The sequence below is a fragment of the Ceratotherium simum genome, chromosome 21 (genome assembly GCF_057802395.1).
Source record: "Ceratotherium simum simum isolate JZ-2026a chromosome 21, ASM5780239v1, whole genome shotgun sequence".
NCBI lineage: Eukaryota > Metazoa > Chordata > Mammalia > Perissodactyla > Rhinocerotidae > Ceratotherium > Ceratotherium simum.
The window spans coordinates 8,341,602-8,358,368 of NC_141920.1; the positions used below are offsets into that span (position 1 = coordinate 8,341,602).

A 16,767-nucleotide genomic window follows, 5' to 3' on the forward strand; every position below is an offset into this window, starting at 1 on the left:
TGTTCATTTTAAATGGAATTAATTTCCAATAGTTATAAACTAGAAGATATTATATACAGACTCAAATCCTTTGCTTCTTTGGAAAAAATTAAGATATCTCCTACCTGGAGCCCATAATCTCATGTCAACAGCTGTCTGGTCTTGGGCTTTTGACATTTCACTCCAGTTTCCACTCAGCCCTCTTCTCTCACATTTTCTCTCTGGCCTCTGCTGACATTTGAAATTATAACTTCTGATACAACTATAAATAAACATCTATATGTAGATAATCCACAGAGCTGTGTCTATAGATGTCCATACACATCCAAACTGATTTTAACATACATACTCACTGCAAAGGATTGAATGATTATGTCCCCCTAAATTCATATGTTGAAATCTTAACTCCCCAGGTGATGGTACAGGAAGTGGGGCCTTTGGGAGGAGATTAGGGCATGAGGATAGAGCCCTCATGAATGGGATTAGTGCCCTTATAAAAGAGACCCCAGAGAGATCCCTCACCCCTTACGTCACGTGAGACACAGAGAAAAAGACAACCATCTATGAACCAAGAAGTGGTCCCCACCAGACAACGAAGCTGCTGGCACCTTGATCTTGGACTTCCCAGCTTCCCAGTGAGAAATAAATAAATTTCTGTGGTTCATAGGCCACCCAGTCTATGCTATTTGTTTTAGGAGCCCGAACTTATTAAGACACACACATAGAACAATTGAGGCACAAAGTAGAGAACCAGGAAAGTATGGTTACTCTGTTACTAATTGGCCACTTTGGGCTTTCCAAGGATGGCATTTAATCCAAGGAAACCATTGCTGAGTTTAGGAGTAAACCATCTGCCCAAATAATGCTGCCCATATTTTTCAGCACAAAGATTCCAAGATTGCACTCTATAGTTGTATACACTGGGTTCTAAGGAAGAAATGCCAAACGTACCATTGAATTTTTCACGCTCTGTAGCAAGCGTTCATGCTGCTCAGCTATAGCCAAGGCAGCAGAGTGGACTTTCTGGTAGATGGCTTCCCCATCTCGCGTTTGAAAGATAAACAGCCCTTCACCAGTCTCACACATCCTGTGAAAACAAAAACAGAAGGCTTCTGAAAATCCAGCTCCTAGAAGTGCAAGGCACTGACAGCCTAGAACAATCCATGAGACTAGACCCATTTATTTTGTATGAGGTTAGGATTCTCGTTCACATTTACTAAACAAACTTAACTAGAATCAAAACTTCTCATTAATTGTTATTAATATGGGCAGGGAACCAACCACTCTAGGCCAACACAGTGTTGAATTTTTTGTCAAGAAGCAAAGCAGAAGATTAATAACAAAGCCATTTCTCGATTCTTAGTATAATCCCTGTACTTCACCTTACTACTCTCAAAGAAGCTACCTGTGCAACTCGTTCTCATTACAGTCCGTGAATCAGAAACTATGCCATTCAGCTCAGAGGTGAAAGGAAGATTCTATGACTCGCAGATTCTGTTCTAACTTTCTTTACAGAGACTGGCTTTAAGGATTCTTTCATTTCCAAAATCATAGATCAAATTTTACTCCAGCTTTCACTCAATGGGATGGATCAAATGCACCTAAGAATTTTTTTTTTAATAAGCATGACTGCTGAATTAATGTGTGGAACATAAGAGAAGTTCCTCAAGGAAAGCTATATGGGTTTCATAATTGACATTAAGGATTATGAGGAAGATCATCTCCACTTCAGACTGTTAAAAAAACAGAAATGAATTCCATTAATAAGGGAGGATTAGTAGACACAATTAGGCAAGAACCAAATAAAAGTGTTTTAATTACTAAGTATATTTTAGTATATATATGTATGTGTATATATACATATAGTTTATACATATAATTACCAAATATATTTAATTACTCTAAATATTTTTAAAGAACTTGGACAAAATTATGTGCGAGGATGAAGTTCTGATTTTGATAAGTACATATATCAACAGTAAACGAAGAGGTTGTTTCCGTTTGTTTGTTTCAAAGAACCTACTGATTCTAAGACACAATTCCACTCCTTCCATCTCAGAATCTCTTGCTGAAAAATTGAATACTGGCTGTAGTGACTGAGTTTTGCTTACATCTAAAGAACTGTTTAACACAACATGGAAACCAAGCAAATTTTCAACCCAAACCACCATTAATTATTTTATCTACCCCAGTCTATGGAATGAATGTGGTAAAAATAGGAAGATTTATCCCCATCTAATTTTCCACACTTGGCCCAATACCAAGGCCATATGGCAGTTTTCAGCATATAGGGCATGGTGATGTCATTGGTCAAAACCTGCCTAGCTTGAATTTCAATAATAAGGGCTACGTGAGAAGAAGAAAAACAAAAAATGGATGGCTCTTTCAATGAGCTAATACAAAGAACTAGCTCATGAGTTTGAGCACGTGATTTTAACTATTGTCATGCTAATCTAATGAAGAACTAAAAACTAAAATTCAAAGCATTTTCACTCAAGTCCCATTTCCTTCCTGAAGACTTCCTAAAACAGTTCAACCCCCACTGCTATCCTCTTCTTATTTAGGCCACCATACAAATTTGACTCTACCACTTGTCAACTAATGCTGCAAGGTCCTAACGTTTTTCACATCTCTTTTGTTCATCAAATTTGGACATATAATTCGTTAAGAGGAGGAAGTAACCATAATCAATTCTTTAAGAGGAAGAAGTGGCCTTCTGTTTCCCCCAGGGCAGAGGTCATTATTTATTTACTTACTTATATGTCAACCTAGGTTCCAGAAAGGATGAAGGTACCTGTTACTCAGAAACGTCATTCATTATTAATCAAATGCAGACATGGGATAATTGGATGATTGATTAATATCAAACCCTGCAACTGTTTCTCAAACTTGACAATTTAGTGACTTTTAAAGTTTTTGAAACTACAATCTACAGTAATAAATATAGTTTACCCAGTATATCTGTCTGTCTAGCTAGCTAGCTATCTATCACCAATTTATAATGTTGATATTTTCTATTCTATTTGATTTTTTAATACTGGTGGTGAAATGGTTAAATTATATTATGACCCACTAATTGATAAGACCTCTTTGAAAATCATTCTTTTATCCCATGTCTGCATTTGATTAATAATGAATCTACAACCTTCCTTTAATGACATTTGCAGCTCTAAATAATTAATGAGATAAAAAACAAATGAAATCAAAACAATTATAGTACCAAGTATTCTTTTTTAAAGTACACAGACTCCCCTAGCCTCCACGTGAGGATCTGAGAGGCACACACTTATACACACATACATTTGCACACACTCACACACACACACCACTTACCACTTACGAAAAGGACCAGGAGTCACAACCTTAAATCCCATCAGGGCTTAGACAAAGAAGGTGAATGGATAAAGTGGCTCAGACCCACTACAACACAGAGCAGAGGAAGTGTGGATAACGGATAGCAGCCACCAGGCAACCCTAGTCAGGTATCCACATGGGGGATGTGAGCCCAATGTGGCCACAGCTTCTGACTGTTGAAGAGAAGCCAGAAATCTTAATTTTTATGTGAAATAACCTGAATTTTTAAAGCTTGCCACTTATTCCATTTTTTTTATTTGTGGGGGCCAAAATGCTTCTATCGACCAGATCTGGCCAGGAGGCCACCAGTTTGCATTAAAGAGACAAAATGCACTAAAGAGCTCTAAACAGAACAGAAATTAGGCCTTCGGGTTGAATTGTTGGGACTTTGGCCATGCCGTTCAAAGGCGTATGTCCTTCAGTTGAACAGCAGGACCCAGGAAGTTGATAATAAACAAAAACTGGCCTTCAGATGGTCTTCCATAAAGTCTCTTCTGACCTCTGTCCATGAGCTCTTTTATTTCATTCACCCCCTCCCCATAGCTTTGCTTGGTACTGTTTCAATAAGAAGCTTTACAATCCATTAAAAATGTTACCACAGGCCTTCGTTAAAATAATATAATGGGCCAACTTCCCAAAGCAAGTAAGGAAAAAATAGAAAAAAAGAAAAAAGGAAAGAAGTATGAAGAAAAGCACATGCAACAGGCTAATGGTCTTACATAACCTAACACAGCAACGTCTGCTTTTCGTCTCCGGAGAAAACACAGGACAGAACAAAGACGTCCGAATGGTTTATCCAGCGTAGAAGAGCACGCACACATATTCTGACCTTGATGGTTCCAATTCCTTTCTTTCTTTTGACCCATTGACTTTTACCTTGGACACTTTTCCAGCATCCAAAATGCCCCAACACTCTTTCCTCGTGGCCTTACACGAACAGAACCAGTGCATGGAAACCCAGAGAAGGTAAAATAACAAGTTTAAGTTGGGCCTTTCCTGTTTCCTTTGTGAAGACAAAAATTGAGATATAAGAACACCGTGGCCATATAGATGCACTTAGGTTTGAATTTCTCAATAATTATTTTGCCTAAATGATATGCCTGTCACTCCAAGCCATTGAATATGCAATTGGTCAAGAATCCAGGAGAAAATCAAGAAATCAGAAAGTACTGGGAAATTCATTCATTCACGTACACAACAAATATGTATGAAGGCAGAGTGAAATAAGAGGTAAGACTTGGGCTCCACATTGCCTGGCTGGGGGCGCCCCTTACCAGCCGTGTAACCTGGTACACATCATTCAACCTCTCTAAGCCTGCTTTACCATTTGTAAAATAAACAGAATGATAGTAACTGTTACCTAGATTTATTGAAAGTATTATATATGATATGAAGATGCACAAAGTAAATCTTCCTTTAATGTGGACTTCCATTATTCCACTGGAATGTAAGCTCCATGTAGAAGAGATTTTGTTCTGATTTATTCCTAGCTTTTCCACCAGTGGCTTATATTGGGTGCTTAATAAATAACTGCAGAATGGATTGTGAAAGACCAGGAAGTGCTAGGAAAAGGTGTCACCAGTATCTGAGTCAGGCTTCCTTGAGCCAGTTTTATTTAAATTGAGGATTGACTGATCCACCCTGGGGAGGAGAGTGGTTAGGAAGACAAAGCAGGAAGAACAGTCCCACAGGAGCAACTGCGCATAGAACGCCTTGAGGTGGGACAAGGTCGAGTGGGGCCAACACGTTGGGAGGGGTGGGAGGAGGGACGCCTCCGTGTCTAGAGTGCTGAACTGAGCATGCGTGTTCTGTGGTCCTCTCTACTGCGAAGTCACCACCTGAGGCAATGGTTCCCGCTGGCACCGAATGCCCAACTTGAGAAACTCTGTTCCCTCTCTTTGCCAATGACACTTCACACCAACATATTTTATTAGAAAAATACTAATGAGGAGAGGAGAGTCAGGATGGCGGCGTAGGCAGACTCTGAACTCACCTCTTCCCGTGGACACAGCCAATTTACAACTACTCCTGGAAAAATTACCCCTGAGACAGAACTGAGAACTGGATGAGAGGAACTCCTGCAACAACGGACAATCCTAACTGAGGTGGAAGAGGCAGAGACTCCCTTCTGGAGAGAAAAACGCCGCCTTCACAAGCCGCCAGCTTCACGGCCGCCAGGAGCAGCTCACAGGTACACAGCCTCCCTGGAGGCGCGGGGCCCTGATGGGGAGCGCCCCCGCTGTGGGCATTTTGCGGACCCAGCACAATCGAGACCAGCGGCATAATATCTGACTTTGCCTGCTACTAAAGCATTGGGGAGCACCCCCAGAAAACCCGGTTCACAAAGAAACTAAAACTGGCTCTTAAAGGGCCCACGCACAAACTCACCCGTTCCAGAAAGCATCCTAAAATCACCAGAAAGAAAGGTGCACAGTACTTTGGTGACAAGAGACTCACCTAATAGGCCCTGAGTGCATCTCGGTGAGGGGTGAGACCTCTCCAGGGACTGGGACCTTGGCGGCGGTCCTTGTTGTGGCCTGGTGTGAGCGTGCTGACACAGACGCCATTGGAGTTCTCCCTGAGGCCTGCTAGCCCAGGGTCTGCTCCACCCGCTAGAGCACCAATTTAATCCAGCTCAGCCAGGGCAGGCAGCCCACCCTAGAGACGGGCCCCACCCAACAACAAGCCCTCAGGCAATGTGTGGGCCTGCATAGATTGGTGACTGGATGCTCTGCAGCCTGGCAACTGAGCCGACTTTAGCGGGGCAGGGTGTGCACAAGGAGCGGGTGGAGAGTGTGGGGTGGTGGCGGAGTGTGTGGGGCTCCCGCCGTGGAGAGACTGGGTCCGCTTGGGGGTCGGGGCGCTCACACGGGGCAGGACTGTGTTGACTGTGTGTGTGGACCTGTGGGCAACAGGGCTTGTCAGCTGCAGAAGACTTGTGCTTCTCAAAGACCCACATAGGAGGTTTGCCCCACCTTCCAAAGCCTAAAACAATTGGATGCTCCTGTGCCTGAGGCTAGCCCCACCCAGCTGCTAATCCTCAGAGAGCTGACAAGAGACATAATAGGCTAGAGGCTTACAGCAATTGTAAGGCCCTGAGCCTAACAACCTGCCACGGTGGGGGCCTACTCACTTAAAAGAAATACTGCAACACAAATGTGGTATTAGAACTTGCAGCCAACTGTGCTGGGGCTCCCCACACCTGATAAAGAGACTGAAGGGCCCACAACAACTACAAGCAGCTGAGCATTACAACAGCTGGCCAGGAGCATAACTCAGCCTCCCTGGGCGCCTACAGGGAGAGCAAACAGGCCACAACAGAAGGACACACGTAGCCCACATAGGGGCCACCCCTGGAACATTGAGAACTGAGGGAAGCACACTGGAAGCCTCCTAAGGCATCACTTACATAAGGTCACCTATCCAAGAGCAGGAGACGTAGCTGACCTACCTAATACGTAGACACAAGCACAGGGAAAGAGGCAAAATGAGGAGGCAAAAGAATACATTCCAAGTAAGGGAACAGGACAAAACCCCAGAAAAGGAACTAAGTGAAACAGAAATGAGCAACCTACCTGACAGAGTTCAAACTAAGAGTGTTAAGGATGCTCACTGATCTGGGGAGAAGAATAGATGAACTCAGTGAGAATGTCAACAAAGAAATGGAAGATATAAAAAAGAACCAATCAGAAATGAAGAATACAATACTGGAAATGAAAAATTCATTAGAGGGACTCAAAAGCAGAGTAGAGGATACAGAAGAACGGATCTGTGAGCTGGAAGAAAGACTAGAAGAAATTACCCAAGGTGAACAGGTAAAAGAGAAAAGAATTAAAAAGAGTGAGGACAGTCTAAGGGACCTCTGGGACAACATCAAGCACACTAACATCCGTGTTATAGGTGTCCTGGAAGGAGAAGAGTGAGATAAGGGGGCAGAGAATCTATTTCAAGAAATAATAGATGAAAACTTCCCTAACCTAAGGAAGGAAACAGACATCCAGGTACAGGAGGCACAGAGAGCCCCAAACAAGATAAACCCAAAGAGGCCCACACCAAGACACATCATAATCAAAATGTCCAGAATTAAAGATGAAGAGAGAATCCTAAAAGCCGCAAGAGAATGTCAAGTTACATACAAAGGAAACCCCATAAGGCTATCAGCTGACTTCTCAGCAGAAACCTTACAGGCTAGAAGAGAATGGCACGATATATTTAAAGTGCTAAAAGGAAAAAACTTACAGCCAAGAATACTCTATCCAGCAAGGTTATCATTCAAAATGGAAGGAGAGATCAAAATTTTCCCAGACAAGCAAAAATTAAAGGAGTTTGTCACCAAGAAACCAGTGCTACAAGAAATGTTAAAGGGACTGATTTAAGGGGAAAAGAGAAGACCACAAATAGGAAAAATTATCTATTTCCATGATAAGAACGTGATGGATACAAATGCACAAAAAAGAGGTTAGATATGATATCAAAAACATAAAATGAGGGAGGAGGGGAGTTAAAGAGTACAGCTTTCAGACAGAGGTCAAACTAAAGTGACCATCAATTCTGTATAGAAGAAGTAAGGAACAGAGAAGGACTACTAAAACACTGAGAAAAAAAAAAAGTTAAAAATGGCAGTAAGTACATACTTATCAATAGCTACTTTAAACGTCAATGGACTAAATGCTCCAATTAAAAGGCATAGGGTGGCTGACTGGATAAAAACAAGACCCATATATATGCTGCATACAAGAGACACACTTCAGACCTAAAGACACTCACAAACTGAAAGTGAAGGGATGGAAAAAGATACTCCATGCAAATGGCAATGAAAAGAAAGCTGGGGTAGCAGTACTCATATCAGACAAAATAGACTTTAAAACAAAAACTGTAAAAAGAGACAAAGAAGGGCATTACATAATGATCAAGGGAACAATCCAACAAGAGGATGTAACACTTGTAAATATCTACGCACCCAATGTAGGTGTACCTAAATATATAAAGCAATTATTAACAGACATAAAAACAGAAATAGACAGTAACACAATAATAGTAGGGGACTTTAACACTCCACTTACACCAACGGATAGATCATCCAAACAGAAGATCAATAAGGAAACATTGGCCTTAAACGACACACTAGAACAGATGGACCTAGTAGATATATACAGAGCATTCCATCCAAAAACCGAAGAATACACGTTCTTTTCAAATGCACATGGAACATTCTCCAGGATTGATCACATATTAGGTCACAAAACTAGTCTCCATAAATTTAAGAAGATTGAAATAATACCAAGCATCTTTTCTGACCACAACAGTATGAAACTAGAAATCAACTATAGGAAGAAAATCAGAAAAGCCACAAATACATGGAGATTAAACAAAATGCTACTGAACAACAACTGGGTTAACGAAGAGATCAAAGAAGAAATCAAAAAATACCTGGAGACAAATGAAAATGAAAATACGACATGCCAGAATTTATGGGATACAGCAAAAGCGGTTCTAAGAGGGAAGTTTTTAGCGATACAGGCCTATCTCAACAAAGAAGAAAAATCTCAAATAAACAATCTAACAATGCACCTAAAGGAACTGGAAAAAGAAGAACAAACAAAGCCCAAAATCAGTAGAAGAAGGGAAATAATAAAAATCAGAGCAGAAATAAATGAAATAGAGACCAAAAACAATAGAAAAATTAATAAAACCAAGAGCTGGTTCTTTGAAAAGATCAACAAAATTGACAAACCTTTAGCTAGACTCACCAAGAAAAAAAGAGAGAAGGCACAAATAAGTAAAATCAGAAATGAAAGAGGAGAGGTTACAACAGACACCTCAGAAATACAAAAGATTATAAGAGAATACTATGAAAAGCTATATGCCAACCAATTCGACAATCTGGAAGAAATGGATAAATTCTTAGAATGATACAACCTTCCAAAACTGGATCAAGAAGAAGTAGAGAATTTGAATAGACCAATCACCAGTAAGGAGATCGAAACAGTAATCAAAACCCTCCCCAAAAATAAAAGTCCAGGACCAGACGGCTTCCCTGGTGAATTCTACCAAACATTCAAAGAAGACTTAATACCTATCCTTCTCAAACTCTTCCAACAAATTGAGGAGGGGGAAGCTCCTAACTCATTCTACGAAGCTGACATTACCCTGATACCAAAACCAGACAAGGACAACACAAAAAAAGAAAATTACAGGCCAATATCACTGATGAACATCGATGCGAAAATCCTCAACAAAATACTAGCAAATCGCATACAACAATACGTTAAAAAGATTATACACCATGATCAAGTGGGATTTATTCCAGGTATACAGGGATGGTTTAACATTTGCAAATCAATCAACGTAATACACCACATTAATAAAATGAAGAACAAAAATCACATGATCATCTCAATAGATGCAGAGAAAGCATTTGACAAGATACAGCATCCATTTATGATAAAAACTCTGAATAAAATGGGTATAGAAAGAAAGTACCTCAACATAATAAAGACCATATATGAGAAACCCACAGCTAATGTCATCCTCAATGGTGAAAAACTGAAAGCTATCCCTCTAAGAACAGGAACCAGACAAGGATGCCCACTGTCACCACTCCTATTTAACATAGTATTGGAAGTCCTAGCCAGAACAATCAGGCAAGAGAAAGAAATAAAAGGGATCCAAATTGGAAAGGAAGAAGTGAAACTGTCACTATTTGCAGATGACATGATTTTATATATAGAAAACCCTAAAGAATCCACCAGAAAACTTTTAGAAGTAATAAACAAATATGGTAAAGTTGCAGGATACAAAATCAACATACAAAAATCAGTTGCATTTCTGTACACTAACAACGAAGTAGCAGAAAGAGAAATTAAGAATACCATCCCATTTACAATTGCAACAAAAAGAATTAAATACCTAGGAATAAACTTAACCAAAGAGGTGAAAGATCTGTACACCGAAAACTATAAAACATTGCTGAAAGAAATTGAAGAAGACACAAAGAAATGGAAAGATATTCCGTGCTCTTGGATTGGAAGAATTAACATAGTTAAGATGTCCATACTTCCTAAAGCCATCTATAGATTCAATGCAATCCCTATCAAAGTTCCAACAACATTTTTCACAGAAATAGAACAAAGAAACCTAAAGTTTATATGGAACAACAAAAGACCCCAAATAGCTAAAGGAATCCTGAGAAAAAAGAACAAAGCTGGAGGTATCACACTCCCTGATTTCAAAATATACTACAAAGCTATAGTAACCAAAACAGCATGGTACTGGCACAAAAACAGACACACAGATCAATGGAATAGAATCAAAAGTCCAGAAATAAACCCACACGTCTATGGACAGCTAATCTTTGACAAAAGAGCCAAGAACATACAATGGGGAAAATAAAGTCTCTTCAACAAATGGTGTTGGTAAAACTGGATAGCCACATGCAAAAAAATGAAAGTAGACCCTTACCTTACACCATACACAAAAATTAACTCCAAATGGATTAAAGACTTGAATGTAAGACCTGAAACTATGAAACTTCTAGAAGAAAACATAGGCAGTACGCTCTTCGACATCGGTCTTAGCAACATCTTTTCAAACACCACATCTGACCGGGCAAGAGAAACAATAGAAAAAATAAACAAATGGGACTACATCAAACTAAAAAGCTTCTGCACAGCAAAGGAAACCATCAACAAAACGAAAAGACAACCTAACAATTGGGAGAAGATATTTGCAAACCATACATCTGATAAGGGCTTAATCTCCAAAATATATAAAGAACTCATGCATCTCAACAACAGAATCTACCAACCCAATTAAAAATGGGCAAAAGACCTCAACAGACATTTCTCCAAAGAAGATATACAGATGGCCAACAGACACATGAAAAGATGTTCAAAATCACTAACTATCAGGGAAATGCAAATCAAAACTACAATGAGATATCACCTCACGCCCGTCAGAATGGCTATAATTAACAAGACAGGAAACAACATGTGTTGGAGAGGATGTGGAGAGAAGGGAACTCTCATACACTGCTGGTGGGAGTGCAAACTGGTGCAGCCACTATGGAAAACAGTATGGAGATTCCTCAAAAAATCAAGGATAGAACTACCATATGATCCAGCTATTCCACTGTTGGGTATTTATCCAAAGAACTTGAAAACACCAATTTGCAAAGGTACATGCACCCCTGTGTTCATTGCAGCGTTATTCACAATAGCTAAGACTTGGAAGCAACCTAAGTGCCCATCAAGGGACGAATGGATAAAGAAGCTGTGGTATATATACACAATGGAATACTACTCAGCCATAAGAAACGATGAAATCCAGCCATTTGTGACAACATGGATGGACATTGAGGGTATAATGCAAAATGAAATAAGTCAGAGGGAGAAGGTCAAATACCATATGATTTCCTTCATTAAGTAGTAGATAATAACAACAATAAACAAACACATAGGGACAGAGATTGGATTGGTGGTTACCAGAGGGGAAGGGGGGAGGGAGGAGGGTGAAAGGGATAATTTGATACATGTGTGTGGTGATGGGTTGTAATTAGTATTTTGGTGGTGAGCATGATGTAATCTATGCAGAAATAGAAGTACAATGATGTACACCTGAAATTTTTACAATGTTATAAACCAATGTTACTGCAATAAACAAAAAATTAAAAAAAAAAAAAGAAAAGAAAAATACTAATGAGACTGAAATTATGAAAACCAAAATAGATTATCTCATAGTGGACAGTATTAATAAGTAAACTTATGAGATTAGAAAGCCAGTCAGTTCCATTTTCCTAACTTTCAAGATATATTTTGTGCATGTGTGTGGGTGTGGGTGTGTGTGTGTTTAGAATATTTGGACATTGCTAAAAGCAAGATATATCTTATACTCAACATGTATATTTAAGGTACTCTTTTCTTCTCTCTATCCCTGCAAAAGTGGTTATTAAATCAATGTTAAATTTTACATTTCCAATTACATATTATAATTGGAAGAATACAGTACTTGTCAGACTAACATAAGGCAAATCATAATAGCGGCGGTGATGGTTGTAAACAGAGGTAAAAACATGGGCTTTTTTTGAAGCATTTCCAATTTATTTGATTAGACAAGACCTACCTATGTGAACGGGTTCAAGAATAATATAATGGTGGAATGAGACATATTGGTCAGAGGAGCAATTAAGAAAGGAAAGGTATAGCTGGGAAGAGGAATAGGGGTCAGCGTTAGTAAAAGAGAAAATTAGAAAGCCAAAAACCTGAGAGAAACAGATCAGAAGCACCTTGTAGAGAGGGACACAAAATTGTGAGCAAAAAAGTGCAGCAGTTTGCATTCTTTTGTCTGTAAACGTGAGGTGAACTACAAATCTGGTTTGAACCAATGGAGCATGACCCCTCCCCCAGCCGAGGCTATGGCAAAGCCAAAGACACTGTGACAAGAAAACACACATAGGAACACAAAATGAAGTAAACAAGAGGCTTAACCACAGGGGATCTAGTAGCTTCCTCTTGAAGAAAAATCTGAGACGGGGTCTGTTAGGAGCTTGTAATATAGAACAGAGGTTCTCTACATTGGCACAACTGACATCAGCAATATTGATATGGCCGTACTTTGTTGGGGTGCCTAAAACAAGTGGATGAGGGAGAAGCTGACTCATGCTTAAATGGTAAAGAGGCTGCATACAAAAGGCAGCTTCTGGGTTCGGGGGACTGTTGCTTCACCACAGACTGTGGTCAGGTGGGGTAAAGACTACATCCTGCACTTGTGGATCTGCGCTGTCTCGCCTGTCCCAATCTTTGGCGTCATTGCCTGGTTGATCTCAGCTTCAGATAAGGTAGCAGTTGACTCTCCTAGTGCTGTGTGTGTGTGTGTGTGTGTGTGTGTGTGTGTGTTGGCTGAAGGTCAGGGCAACCTAGGCCCCCTACTACTGCGATGGTTTCCCTGGCCTTTGCTGCGACCAGTAGGAGAGATACAGCAATCAATGCAAGACATTCCGTGATGTACCACTGTGCTGCTCAGGCCTCTGAGCGTGGGACAGCTCTTGGGAACATCAGTCATTCACATACAACTTTCCTTTATTTATCAAATTTTTGTGCTGCCTATTTAATATTTTTTAATCAACTCAGCCTTTATCCCCTTAAACAAATGTATTGTAAATGGAATCATCAAATCAGTATCAAAAGCCAGTATGCTCTGCCGTAAATTGAAAGTAGACATGAAAATAAACACAATGAAAACAAAATAATGTTAGTAAACTCTGTCTAGGTCCTCTCGTCAAAGATCTGAGCTGGAAGTATGCTCACTTGCTGGTAACATAGGTAAATTAGAAAGTGTTAGAAGATGTGTTTAAGACATGCCAGCACCCAAATGAAGTGTTTCTCTATAATTTAATCAAAAGGATCAAAAAGGTAATTGAAAAGAAAATAACTTCCTCACTGTGAGAGTCACATTTATGTAACATTATGCCTCAAACCGCCCAACATCATCCCACATTTTGGGAAACACGATGTGGTTCCTAGACCCCTGCTCCAAGTGGTGTGGGAGATAACAAGTCTCAATCTCAGCTCCCTCCTATGCTGGAATCGTGACCTTGGTTAAATTCCTAGACCCCTCGAAGTTTCAGTGGCCTCATATTTCAAATGTGATAATAAGATTGACCAAACCTCACAGGGTAGTGGGAAACTGTGTTTTGTATTCAGCAAAGGATCTGACAAGTCAGCATTTACTTGGGATTTGTTGTTGTTGTTATTTTAACCGTGTAAGGGTCACAGCCAATGAGGCCAGGGGTTCTCGAGGAAAACTTCATGAGGGAGGCACAACCACATCTCTGCCTTGAAGGAAGTGGGGACGACCACATCCCCAAACAGTGGGGAAGCAAGAATAGGATGCATGAGAATGGAATGTGTGTGGCTGGGGGAGAGCTTGTGTGTGAGGCTCATGAGCGTGTGAAACAGAATGACATAAACCTCTTCCCGGAGAATGAAAATACGAATTCAGAAATGGGAGTCTCCCTTTACGAAAAGAATCAGCTTTCATTAAATAAAAACTATGATGCAAAAAACAAAATAGAATGCTTTGTTTCTCCAGCTCCAGTGAAGTACACTGTGTCTGTGGATATAAAGCTTATTAGCAGAGGGAGCAGGATGAAGATGAAGGTCCCAATTCAGACTGTGCATTGCCACACACTGTCCTTTCTCCCGCAGTTTCAACATCGATGTCACCAGGTTTCCTAACAGAGTTCTCCTAAATGTGTGCTGAGGCCATTGTTATCACTTTTTAGATACAAATTCTAATCCTGATGTATGTGAACTTCAAGGTTTGTGAAAACAAAAATTATCTGAAGTCATAGAACATGGCTAGTATAAGAGATAGTGGTAGTTTATTAATTATATCTGTTCTTAATCACTTAACGTGTAAATAAAGTCAAAGAAAGATCGCTTTTTCCTTCCGTTTTGCTTTCTCATCTTATGCCATGACCTAGATCCAGCTCCTTCTGTCGAAAAAGCATTTTCATTTAGTCTTCTTGCTCTACCACGTTATAAGCAGTGGGTTGAAATTGAAGTGTTTTTCACAGTTTCTAAACCCAAACATGATGTCTTGCTTTACTAATCCCTGACAGGATGAAAAGCCAGTTTAGTAAGAGAGGGAAATTGCTGGATGAGCCTTGAAGTTAACACGTCCAAAACTGAAGTCAGATCATCTTCAGCCCAGGCCCCCGCCCCTTTCTCTGCAGTTTTAGCTGCTCCTGGGGGGTTGTGAACACCTCTCTTTCTCTCCTAACCCACATTCAATCAGTCAGTAAATCCTTCTGGCTTTAGCTTTAAAACACGTCAATGTCCAAACACTTAGCCCATGTTCACTGTTACCTACATGCACGAAGCTGATCTTGTCCTCACCGTGAGCACTACAACTCCCATCTAACTGGTGTTAGCCAGAGGAAGTCTAATAAAAAAAGTCAAACCATGTCACTTCTTTGCTTAACACTCCCTGTGCAGTAAGGAATTTAATCTTGTCCAAAAAGAGGTCTGGCCTTTGCCATGGCAATTACCTGGGAGGTAATTTTTATTTGGATGGGGTTCTTGGGCTAGCCACATAGTAACAGTATGATTTAGGGGGGGCTTTGGGTCACATGGTATCAGTTGACCTAGAGACTGAGATCATCAACCATGTGGGCAATCAGTGAATCAATTATGCAGGTAGAGCCCCTGTAAAACTCTGAATGCTGTGGTTTGGGAGACCTTCCCTGGTGGGCAATAGTGTGTGCGTATTGTCACACATCCCTCTGCCTCAGGAGAGCCTCCTCTGTGTGTATTGTCACACAGTGATACAAGGAAAGTAACACTGTCCTGACCCCACAGGGAGAGCATAACAGAATCTCCGTGTCTCCTACTTTTCTGGACTCCATCCCATGCACTTCTTCCCTCAGTTGATTTTAATCTGTATCTTTTGCTGTAACAAACTGTAACCATGAGTTTAATAGCTTTCAGTGAGCGCCATAAGTCATTTTAGCAAATTATTAAACCTTAAGTGGTTGTGGGAATCCTTGAACTTGCAATTGGTGTTAAAAGTGAGAGAGGTCTTGGGAACCATTCTTTCAAACTTTGTAGTTGCCCAACTCTATGCAGCCCCCAATGGCTTCCCATTTGACTAAGACTAAAAGCCAAAGCCTTTACAATGGCCTTCAAGTTCCACATGGCCTGACCCTGTCACATCTCCAGCTTTATCATACATTGCTTCTCCCTCACTTACTCCGCTCCAGTCACATCAGCATCCTGGCTCTTTCTTGCACACTCCAGATACACTTCCCCTCAGCATCTTTTCCCAGCCTCCTTCTTCTGGCTGGGATGCTCTTCCCCTAGATTCCTACATGGCTCACTTTCTCACCTCCTGTGGAACTTTACTCAAACATCACTGACTCAGCAAAGCCAGTCCTGCTCACTCTATTTAAAATTGCAGCCTTCCTTTGGCATTTTATATTAAACAACTTTATTTTTTGTTGCGGGACTCACACAATCTAACATCTATTTCACTATTTTTAATGTGTGTTGTTGTCTGTATCCCCTGTCCTCTACAGAGTAAGTTTCATAGTGATGGAACTCTTGTACATTTTATTCACTGCTACATCCACAGTGCTTGGAACCACACCAGGCTCCTACGGTGCACTCAGTGAATATCTGATGAAAGAAGAAATGATAAATTTTTACTAGTGCTTTCTAGGATTCTAAGGTACCATCACACCCATTGTGATCACACACAACAGTGGGCCATCACCTACATTAAGATGGCCACACCACACAAATGGTCAACAGGTTCATTAAGAGATGCCCAACATCACTAATCATCAGGGAAATCAAAACCACAATGAGGTATCACCTCACACCTGTGAGAATGGCTATGATGGAAAAGACAAGAGATAACAAGTGTTGGCAAGGA

At 40.4% G+C, this 16,767-nt stretch overlaps 1 protein-coding gene across 4 annotated transcripts in view; it reads right to left on the bottom strand.

Annotated features, from left to right (window-relative positions):
- DOK5 (docking protein 5) overlaps window positions 1-16,767 on the bottom strand; it is a 202,024-nt gene that overhangs the window by 77,426 nt on the left and 107,831 nt on the right. For all 4 annotated transcript variants that reach the window (XM_087445101.1, XM_087445102.1, XM_087445103.1 and 1 more), the window contains exon 6: window positions 931-1,066. In XM_087445101.1, the coding sequence (XP_087301227.1) occupies window positions 931-1,066 (136 nt within the window). The remainder of the gene's footprint in view (window positions 1-930; window positions 1,067-16,767) is intronic.